The following is a 12,566-nucleotide window of genomic DNA, read 5'->3' on the forward strand; positions in this document are numbered from 1 at the left end:
CAACTTCAGTGGTCACTAGTAAAGAAAAGGGAACAATGTGGGGCAACCATAGTCCATTGTACCCCTTAATTGGCCCCTTTCCTTCCACTCACAGACTGACATTAGCGACGATGTCTGATGTACCAGTGGGTAGTGTTAGGTCACAATCAAAACTGACTGGGTCATCTCTTGCAGAGTCAGTCCAGAGTTCTGCAGCTGGGACAACCTTCTTGGGTTTCTGCTGTCTCTGGAGCCCAAATTTGAAGCCTCATCCTGCAAAACTGTAGTTGCATCTCAATCACCTCTGTCCGTCACCTCAACAATAAACCACATGGCCCCTGATTCTAATCTGTGTGCATTCTCTACATGGTGTTGTGGATGTCTTTTGTATGTCTCGTCTCAGAGTAGCTGGCTTAATCTAAGGCAATGATGAGCATCTAATTTATGTCTCGATGTCTGTGAGGAAGCTGGTGACAAAGAGATGTCACTAGAGGACAATAATGGTAGAGAAATGGCACATAATACATCGGTCTTTGGTATCAGTTACGCTGGTAGCTTTGAAGCCATATAACGATCAAACTTCTTGCTCTGAGTACTTGTCCATTCTGGATATGCAGGACTTCAAGAGGGCACAGGTTTCAGCAGTCTCAGAAAAAAAGACTGGCATAAATACTGTCAATGAAACTAAAATTAAATTTCTTCCAACTATCATACAGAGAAGCTTAAGAAACCAGTCAGCACTAAATACCACCAATAGTGAAAGACTATGTACTTCCATATGCCATGTGAACAGACAGCTTTCCTGCAACAGCAAGCAATACAGTAGTACCTCGAGATACGAAATTAATCCGTTCCGAGGCGCCTTTCGTATCATGAGTTTTTCTTATCTTGGACTACATTTTACATGTAAAATGGCTAATCCGTTCCAAGCCCTCCAAAAACACCCCAGTAAATTTCATAATAAAGCTAAATTGACCTATAAACAATGAAATACTACAACAATTTGGACCATTCAATACCTAAATTAAGAATAAAAATGCAAAACCTATAAATAAAGTGTATATTAGTGTACAAGAAATATTATTACTGTAACGTAAAATGTGGAAGCTTACCTTTCGAGTGAGGCTATCTCCAAAAGTGGCGGCAGAGGAGGAGGACAAACGGCAGATACATACACTTAACTTTACGAAACACATAAAAAAAAGTCAGAAAAACAAACTAAACTTTACAAAACACATTAACAAAACTGTAACACTTAACTTTACAAAAAACTTAAAATAAAATTTATTTGTCTTTTTATTTTTACATTTCTTTTTACTTTTTTATACTTTACGTAATTTCAATTTCTTCATCACCGAATGGATGCCAGTCGGTTTACGGAATTTTTCGAACCACCCATGAGAAGCCTTGAACTCTGGGGTTGCCGTTGATGTCCCCTCTCTGCCGTCGTCTTCGGCTTGGGCAATCAAATCGCCGAAAATGGCACTGGCCTTCTGGCAGATTGCCGTCTCGGTTATCGTATCGCCATCGATTTCTTTGTCCTCGATCCATACAAGAAGCAGCCTTTCCATTTCATTATGCACATGGCTCCTCTTGTTGGACAAAATAGTCACGCACTTGGAAGATGTAGCTGCTTTGATGGCTTCCTTCTGCTTAAGGATGGTGCCTATCGTCGACGAATTTCGGCCGTATTCCTTAGCAATCACACTCAACCACAAGCCAGCTTCATACTTTTTTATTATCTCCATCTTTGTCTCCATAGAAAGCATTCTCTTCTTTCTGTGAACTTCAGCAACTTTCTTGGGACCCATGACTATATGTACTGTACGTAATTAAGTTACGTATGTAGTACGTACAGTAATCCCTCGCTACTTCGCGCCTCAAGTTTCGCACCCTCAGTGCATCGCGGATTTTTCAAAAATATATAAAAAATTCAAAGTTGAGAAAAAATGGCGCGGACGCTAGCAGAAGGCAGAAAGAATACATTAGAACATCAGGTATCAACACGGAGATGGCGCGTAACTCAAAATCCACCTCTCTGATTCGCTGGCCATCTCGGCTCCTGAATCTCGCAAGCTGATTGGCCGAGACGCGTTACCCAGCATCTCTCCCTGCCCAGCGCCCAGCGAAGGAAGACCGTATTCATTGTTCTCTCACGCTCGTGTCGCTACTCTTGCCGCGTGAAAGTTTTAGCTGTTCTTTTGTGCTTTTTTTGTGCAAAATAGTGCTTGTGACGCCCTTGAAAATGGCTCCTAAACGTCCTACACCCTCTACATCCTCTGGTGAACCCAAGAAGAAGAGAAAAATGATGACGGTGAACGAGAAAGTGAAATTATTGGACATGTTTAAGGCAGACAGTAGCTATGCGTCTGTTGCCCGCAAGTACAGACTGAATGAATCAACGGTTCGCTACATAAAAAAAAGACAAATTAAAAATCCGTAAAACTGCCTCAATAACATTCTCCAAGGACACTAAGCGCATTGTGACTCCTCGTAATAAGAGGATTGTGCAAATGGAGAATGCGTTATCAGTGTGGATAACGGACTGTCGGGAAAAGAAGGTTAGTCTCGATACCAACATGATTCGATACCAACATTGAAAGAGGTGAGTTATGTATCTTGTTATAAGAATACAGTTATTATTTACATGTACATGTACATGTACACAAAAAAAAATGTATACTACGCATTTAAAAAATAGGGGGGACCCTACTTCGCAGTTTTTCACTTATCGCGGTCGGTTCTGGTCCCCATTAATAGCGATAGGTGAGGGATTACTGTATACTAATTAGGTTCTCACAACACAATAAAGTAGCACAATGAAATCACTAACGAATTTACGATACTAAACGAAATCATTGGACCGAACAAATGCCGCATGTGTACGATAAAGCTTCGGGTGCGAAGTGGCCGAGCGAAGGAACGCCACCATGTAAGGTGCATGATGGGAGGGATGCTGTCCAATAGGAGTGAAGGATCTCATGGCTTGGCTAGCATCAGGAACCAATGGGAGAACAGGAAGGATGGTGGCGAGTCTACTAGAACTAAGATGGTGGCGCGCGGCGCGAGTTTCAAAATTGCTATCGGGCGAATCTCGGACTTTCAGAAACCTTTCGTATCTTGAAAACTTTTCATATGTAGAGCAGTGAAATTTTTCGTGTAAGCTGTTGTATCTTGAGTTTTTCGTAAGTTGAGCCTTTCGTATCTCGAGGTACCACTGATAAAGGAACAGAAATTGGCCATGCTAAACGCCCATTAGAGGGAGAGAAACATAAGTGACCAACCAGCTCATTCACACATGAAAGAAGGCAGAATGTTATTGACCTGACAGCACCATCTCTCCTTTGACTTGACCTTCCAGTTATTATCTGTCAAACCCAATTTGCTTTTATTCAAAATTCCTTGCAAAGCCATACACTCAGGCAGTTTTTCTTTATTAGTTATAATTTTATGAAATTTGTTTTTTACCAATGTATTTAATATACCATAACTCCCACAGACTAAGATGAGTAGACATCAATGACATTTTTTTAATGTTTGATTACCGATTACTTACCTTAGTATGGTATATTTATGTTAATATATACCCTATTATTTAAGATAACAAGTGTCCTAGTTTGGAAATTTTTTTTAAGTATAGGTAAAGTTCTGATCCATACTCTGATATCAAGTCCACTACTTTTGGATTAAGCAAGACACACACACACTCTCTCTCTCTCTCTCTCTTTCTCTCTTTCTTTCAGATCCCTTTCCAGAAAAGATTGTCTTTACTTTAAAATCTTTTTAATTAAATATGTCCTAATTAAAAATTTATGCTTATATATTAACATATGAAAAGCTTGACAGATAAATAAAACAAATAATAAGCAAGTTCATAACAGCCTCAAAAATGTTTTAACAGTCACCACTAAAAAAACTACTAAATAAAGTGAACTAGTCGCTCAGTTTAAAAACATTTCTTCAATTTTGGGAAGGTTAGTTAAAATTTAAAAGATCGACTAAATGTTTTCACTTGAAGATTTTATTGAAAAACCATAAACAACCTTAAATTATGACGATTCTCCGGCTAGTCTTACTCATTTCCACCAGCTCTTTCTTTGGTAATTTATGTCTTAAACTGAGAATATTACATTGAACAACTTAGGCTAACTAACTGTACTTGCTCTCCCATCTCTGACTACAGTAAGTACTCCTATTACCCTAAATTACGTTCAAGATGTACTGCACAAAAAGTTTCATTACCCATCTTTAATAGCTGTTGTATACAAAATCATTCTATTGAAAAACAGAAAAAATTGTACACACGCTACATGTCAAGGGTAAAAAATTAGATAAAGCAAATTTTACACATCAATTAGCATTTGTGAAGACAAATCCCCATTTACAGACGTGGTTTTGTTTGGTTGAAAGAGTTGGAAATAATTAGATATGTTCACATGAATTATATTTTGGAAATTTAGGAAAATGGTGGCAGAGGAAATCTGGAAAATGCTGTGTTGGGGGTGATGTACAGGCATTATGAATGAAAGGATCAAATTTTTAAAAAGCAAGGTGTATGCAGGATAGAGATGCAAATGGGGTCTACAGACTGTTGACAAGGTTTCTATGTAGATGTACATTAAACAAATTTGCCTACAGAATTCACATACTTGGGGTTTGTTGATTGCACTCAATTTTTCAAAACTCAAACCTGCAATCATGAAATACTATAATAATAATAATAATAATAATAATAATACAGGCAGTCCCTGGTTAATAGCAATCTGGTTTTACGGGGCTCGTCTAGTGCCATAAGAGCGGCAATTTACGGCGCCATAACGGGCCAGGTTTCGGTTATCGGCACCAAATGGTGCCGATAATAGAGTTATGGCATCATAACATGCCCAACAGAGGTGCGCCATTAACTGGTTATCAGTTAATGGCACCGTAAATCACTGAGTTTCGGTTCATGGTGGTTTTCAGTTATCAGCATCCAGCGAGAACGGAACCCCGCTGATAAACAGGGGCTGCCTGTAATAATAACAACAGATTCTGCAGATGACATATAATTGCAATAATAGAGATTAATAAGTCCTTTATGAAACAGATGCCTCATTAGCCAATCTTTCTCATAAGTCAGCTCATCTAATACCTCACTCCTTAGTGAATTGCTGCAGTTTCTCAGCGGGGTGATCAGACTGGAAATTGTTCGCCTCACAATGATTTGTAAATCATCCAGGGGGTTTTCTATGAACATCTGTGTGGCAGAGTGATAGCAAGGTGTGTTTGTGAGGCTTCTCAGAATGTCATTGTGAACAACGGTGATACATATGTCCAAGGTCTATAGACCTTGCATACGTCTAACCTCTTGTGTATAGTTCGTCCAAAGGGAGCACCCATATATACTGCAACATTATGAGCGGAAGCGCAGCAATTTTGTGTCTCTGTGACAGAAGGCAATCCTCCTTGCATCCATGTTGCCAGTTGCGCGTAGTTCACGACGCCTCTGTTCTGTCTGCCGTATATTTTAGGTCGTCCATGATAATGTAGCCCAAATGCGGAAATTCATGCACGAATTCCAGATGATGATTTCCGAGAAAAATTTGTGGTTCTGCAATATACTTAAGTGATCTCAGGAGCAGCGACATACACTGAGTCTTGGTTTCATTGTGTAGGATATCAAATTCCTCTGCATAAAGGTACATGTTGGACACAAAAGTATACTCTGACAGACATGATGAGCATAGAAAATGTAATATCAAGAAACACTGCACATGTAACATTTAGATTATATATAACTAAATCACCACCAATACAAAAATGTACACTTAATACAATATTTCCCTTTAATACATGCATTGTTAGTTTTTAGGCAAATAAATTATTAATGAGTATTAAACTGTTCATGGAACCACTATAAAAATACTGTTCATGATAGTTAGATATCAATAAATATATTTATTTAAACTACTGATTTTTTAATATCCCTTAGTCCTTATAAAAATGCTTGAATTTGAGAAAAAAAATATGTACATTCATATTAATGATTACCATGTTTTGACCAAAGTCTGCCTGCCTACCAGAAAAAACATTGATTTAGTCCTCTTTTGGCCCTTAGTCGATACTAATGGTGTTCCACAGGTGGCCATTTTCTCTTACATTTCATTTTTTACTCAACTATTTTCTCTATGTCTTGCAATTCATCTTGATCATTTGAGAACTTTGCATCTTTAAACCTCTTCCACGTCTCTCTCCTTTATAACAGATCATCTTGAAGACTTAAAAATCTCGTGTCTCCGTTAGTCTAATCTGTCATACATCTCACATTACTTGATTAGGTGTTGCCAAAGCCTGATCATATTATTTCTACCTTCCTTTATATCTCTCTCTCTCTCTCTCTCTCTCCCAAAGGGTAGAATGAGAAATGGATAGATAGTTAGATAAATACATACTTAGGTCAGTACTTTCTTACTCTCTCTGGAAAAGATAGTATGTGTACTAAGTTTAATATGATTAAATTAAATAATGAAAATAATAATTTTTTTTCTCTCTCTTACTGAGATGTATGTCTTTTGTATGACAATTAAATGATTTACTAATTTTTAAATAATATTAATGTAAACAGCAATAATATCAATTCATTAAAGAAAATACTATATAGTAAATTAGTAAGATTTTAATTCATAAATTAAAAAATTATGTAAAAATAAAGGAGACACCAATCGTTTAGCTTAGAGACTTAAAGAGAGAGAGAGAGGGGGGGGGGGGGGGAGGGGGGGAGAGAAGCCTGTCACAAACACCATGTCACTGGAACTATGAAGTATGTACACAGTTCTATACAAGCATTTTTGTATTTTCTTCACAAATGAGATAAATGATAATGATCACTGACGTTGTGAATGATCTATCATAGTATTAAATATCATGGACAGGTATAAAAGAAAGAAAAATATCATTACACTGTATGTTATTGCTAAATTTTGAGTGAAAACAGGGGGTACTGCAGTTCCACTGTGCTACACAGGAGCCTCCCCTGGTATGGGGTCTTTATTACGCTACAGGACAGATCCCTCATCCTCTATTATAGAAATTATAGAAGGACCTTTATATTTTTCTAACACAATGCTCACCACTTTTGGATAAAGAATTTCATAAAGAGGCATAAAACAAGAGTTGTTTTAAAAATTTTCACAGTTAACCATAACAATATACAATATGGACATCACTACCGATACAACTGCCTATCTCTGACAGTTTTTAAAGGTGATGCCATTAATTTTGGGCTATAGTGAAGGTGTTAAAAATCTAGTTATTTATATTTAAATTTTATTAAACAATATAAAATCACACTAATAAAAATATATAACACATCATAAATTTTGTATACAATGAAGCAGCAAATGTGACATTACATCTTGTTCAGAAAGATATTTAACCAAAGATGATATATATTTGTGGATCTTATAGGATATAATTCTATGCCTACAGGCACACCTCAAAGTAAAAGACTGAGACAGTACAAAAAAATACAATCAGTTCATTAAGCTGCATATTAACCATTACAGGTCAATCTGTAATAATACCAATTTACTCTGCGAAGTGGTTGTTTAAAATATAAATTTTCTCATATTTCGTACACTACAGTTCCATACCATGGATTAATAAAGGAAATGTATTCCATATAAATATCAATCATATGCAATTTACCTCATATAACATTTGTACCAAATAAAAAAAGTATATATCAAAACAAGTCCTTCATCTTAACAGGCCTGCGGACAGCATTACTGTAACCTTCTTTAAATCTAAACCAAATATCACTTTTGACAATCTCATTTGTTGCACCTGAAAAAAAGAAAAAATATTTTAGTGCATTTGTTCATAAACTGCTTATTTTCTACAGTTCTATAGGCTACAAAAGCTAAGACAGTTTTATAAGAAAATAGGTTTTGACGTAGGAAAAACTATTTTTGGGAGCTGCTGTGAGTCCTCTCAGGAGTTACAGCGTTCCCCCCCATTCACAGGGGATGGGTACCCGACCCCCTGGCGAATACGAACAGCTAGAACCCGCGAATACTTGAAACCCCCAATAAAAAACATTTAAAACTGACTATTTTGTTAGTTAAAACTGCAGAAAAATCCACCAAAAACATTTATACCTGGTTTTTTAATAGTTTTAACTCAAAAAGTACATTTCATAATGATAAGAAAACCAGTTACTTGTGGATATTTCTCATAGCAAAATATTGCAAATAGGCAAATTTTTCATGGACAATGGGGGTATATGTTCCAGAGAGAAATCCACAAATATGTGAATCTGTGAATCCAGAGTCCGCTATTACAGAGGTTCACTGTACTCTCATGGTCCCTAGAGGGGCTCATATAGACCAACCAATTTCAAACAATTCTCTTCTATTTGGCCTTAGCCAGTATAGTGCACGTTGACACTGACTGAGTATAGGACTCAAGATAAGAGGGCTCTTTCTCTTGTCTACAGCAACTGCCTGGTTCTTCCTTGTCTTAAACTGCAGACGTAACAACCACACATCACAGATCGTCCACTATTATGGCAACAATGCACTCTACAATAGACCTACTGCTCATTATTATTTTCAGGTCTATGCAGGAAAATTACTCGCCCAAATCCCATACCTTTTCGTCAGGGAAAGTGGATGGGTTTGAGGACTCACAGCAGCTACCAAAACTAAGGTTTTCCTACGTCAAAACCTGGTTTTTGATAGCATAACTGCTGCTTGTCCTTAAAGGAGCTTGTCAAAGAAACTGACAGGGGACAAAATGGCTGAGCTCTAAAAATTCAATCCCAACAACCCAGATAGGATTTTTGTCCAAGATAAGCCACAAGTTATAACCCACCAGTGGCAGACTAGCCAGGTTCCAGCTTGCCTGATGGCCAGTGGGTCCCTTACACATAAGACCATGAAAATTGTATTTTTATATGTCTACGTGATTTACACTTATTAGTGAAAAATAATTGTTCCAGGAACTCGTCTTGTGTGTTTCCACTTTTGCATTTTCAAATATTTTATGTATTTGTCACGTAAATTCTATTACAGTATAGTGGCTAAGGGTATGAGTGGCCCCCTTTTGTTACCTGGCAACCATTATTTTTAGACCCTGTCCATAACTGCCAGATACCCATTGGGTTTGGCAACAAAGAACACGAAACTAAACATGAACACAATTACTAAGATGTAGTTCCAAAGTCATATACCTACATATGCTTGGTTTGGTCGCAATATTGTTGCACCTTTACTAACGACATCTTAACATACCCAGCACATCAAGCAGAACAGAGACTGCCTCTGTGTGTATGTATATGTATATATAACACACACACACATACACACACACATATATATATATATATATATATATATATATATATATATATATATATATATTATATATATATATATATTATATATATTGATATATATATATATAGATATAGGTTATGGTGGAGATAGAGGCAGTATATATACATAGATATATATAGATATATATACATACATATATATATATATATATATATATATATATATATATATATATATATATATATATATACATATATATAGATAGATGTATGTATAGATATATATATATATATATATATATATATATATATATATATATATATATACATATATATATATATATATATATATATATATATATATATATATATATATATATATATATATATAGAGAGAGAGAGAGAGAGAGAGAGAGAGAGAGAGAGAGAGAGAGAGAGAGAGATATCTATATAATATCTTATTATATAATATATAATTCTATTATATTATATATTATATCTAATATATATCTATCTATATTAACTTCTATATATCTATTATATCGATATATATATAGATGTATATATATAATATATATAATATATTATATATATTTCACTATAGATATATATCTATATATATATATATATATAATATATATATATATAATTTATATATATAACTATATAATATATATACATATCAGATATATATATATTATATATACTTATCTATAGATATATATATATATATACTATAATATATATCTATATATATATAATACATATACTATAGATATATTATAGATATAAATATATATATATGATATATCTATAATATATCATATTATATTTATATTATACATATATATATATATATAGATTATATATATATATAGATATATATCTATATATATATATATATCATATATATATAGAGATATATAGTCTGTATAGATATATCATCTGTATAGATATATATCTATATATATATAATATACTCTATATTCTATATATATATCATATATATATATAATATAATATATATATGGGTATAAGCCAAGAAGGAAAAATAAGCAACGGAGTTTTTGCAAGATCTTTCAATTCAATTGTCCTTTACTTAGCAGACAAACTGACTTACATGAGAAATTGAGAGTACTGGAAAGGTCATATAACTGACAGATAGTGATTATAAGGAGATTAGTAGTACAACTTACTTCCCATTATAATTTTAATATTAGTCATGGCCTGTTTCATTTAGATCCTTGTTTTTGTAGCATGTTTAAGAATGACCTCAAAGATATGATTCCCTTAAACGCCGACTGGACGAATAGTACGTTGAATAATATTGTCTGTCGGGTGCCAAGTGGACGTTGGTACGTCGACTACAAAAAGTTTTTTTAAATATTCACAGAAAAATAGTTATAGTTTGCAAAAGATTTTAAATCACGCGCCTTGAAGGATGCTGGGAGTTCACGGATCACGCTGTTGTTTTGTTTACAAGCATTGCCCAGCTGCGCATGCGCGAATTTCTTTTATCTCGCACTACAAAGCATCAGCGACGCATTTCAGAAATTCTCCTGTCACTTTGTCGAAATTTTTGTACCATTTTGTATTAGCCGTTACATAGAGTTTTATATATGAAAATGTGCGCAATTTCATGTAGAATACAACAAAAAATAACCCATGGTTGTAGCTTTTATAAGTTTTGTAATATTGTCATATTAATCACGATAATTGACAAAATTTCAACCTTTGGTCAACTTTGACTCGACCAAAATGGCCGAAAAATGCAATTGTAAGCTAAAACTCTTACATTCTATAATATTCAATCGTTTACCTTCGTTTTGCAACAAACGGGAAGTCTCTAGCACAATATTTCGATTTATGTTGAATTTTTGGAAAAACTTTTTCCCTACGTCCACAAAGTAACTCGGCCGAAAATCTCAGAAATTTTTTTATCACTTTGTCGTAATGTTTGCACCGTTTTATATTAGCCGTTACATAAAGTTTTTATATATGAAAATGTGTGCAATTTCCTGTAAAATACAACAATAAACAACCCATGGTTGTAGCTTTTATCAGTTTTGAAATATTTTCCTATATAAATCACGATAAGTGCCAAAATTTCAACCTTCGGTCAACTTAGACTCGACCGAAATGGTCGAAAATGCAATTGTAAGCTAAAACTCTTACATTCTAGTAATATTCAATCATTTACCTTCATTTTGCAACAAATTGGAAATCTTAGCACAATATTTTGATTTATGGTGAATTTTTGAAAAAAACTTTTTCATTACGCCCGCGCGCGGTAACTCGGCCGAAAATCTCAGAAATTCTTTCGTCACTTTGTCGAAATGTTTGCACCGTTTTATGTTAGCCCTTACATAAAGTTTTTATATGAAAATGTGTGCAATTTCATGTAGAATACAACAAATAATAACTCATGGTTGTAACTTTTATCAGTTTTGAAATATTTTTATATAAATCACGTTAAGCTCCAAAATTTCAACCTTTGGTCAACTTTGACTCGACTCAAATGGTCGAAAAACGCAATTGTAAGCTAAAAACTCTTACATTCTAGTAAAATTCAATCATTCACCTTCATTTTGCAACAAACGGGAAGTTTCTAGCACAATATTTCGATTTATGGTGAATTTAAAAATAAAACTTTTTCCTTACCTCCGCGCGCGGTAACTCGGCTAAAAATCTCAGAATTTCTTTAGTCACCTTGTCGTAATTTTCACACCGTTTTCTATTAGGCGTTACATAAAGTGTTATACATGAAAATGTGCGCAATGTCATGTAGAATACAACAAAAAATAACTCATGATTGTAGCTTTCATCAGTTTTGAAATATTTTCATATAAATCACGATAAGTGCCAAAATTTAAACCTACAGTCAACTTCGACTCGACTGAAATGGTCGAAAATGCAATTGTAAGCTTAAACTCTAACATTCTACTAACATTCAATCATTTCCCTTCATTTTGCAACAAACGGGAAGTGTCTAGCACAATATTTCAATTTATGGTGAATTTTTGAAAAAAAAACTTTTTCCCTACCTCCGCGCACAGGAACTCTGCTGAAAATCTCAGAATTTCTTTAGTACTTTGTCGTAATTTTCGCACCGTTTTCTATTAGGCATTACATAAAGTGTTATAAATGAAAATGTGCGCAATTTCATGTAGAATACAAAAAAATATAACTCATGGTTGTAGCTTTTATCAGTTTTGAAATGTTTTCATATAAATTACAATATATTAGAAAAAATTCGACCTTCGGTCAACTT

At 34.4% G+C, this 12,566-nt stretch overlaps 1 protein-coding gene across 1 annotated transcript in view; it reads right to left on the reverse strand.

Annotated features, from left to right (window-relative positions):
* Positions 1 to 7,267: 7,267 nt before the first annotated feature.
* LOC135217603 (chromosome transmission fidelity protein 18 homolog) overlaps positions 7,268 to 12,566 on the reverse strand; it is a 68,862-nt gene continuing 63,563 nt past the window's right edge. Inside the window, exon 6 of the mRNA XM_064253566.1 lies at positions 7,268 to 7,803. Coding sequence (XP_064109636.1) covers positions 7,703 to 7,803 — 101 coding nt within the window. The 3' untranslated portion in view covers positions 7,268 to 7,702. The remainder of the gene's footprint in view (positions 7,804 to 12,566) is intronic.

This window comes from Macrobrachium nipponense, chromosome 7, assembly GCF_015104395.2.
Source record: "Macrobrachium nipponense isolate FS-2020 chromosome 7, ASM1510439v2, whole genome shotgun sequence".
Classification (NCBI taxonomy): domain Eukaryota; kingdom Metazoa; phylum Arthropoda; class Malacostraca; order Decapoda; family Palaemonidae; genus Macrobrachium; species Macrobrachium nipponense.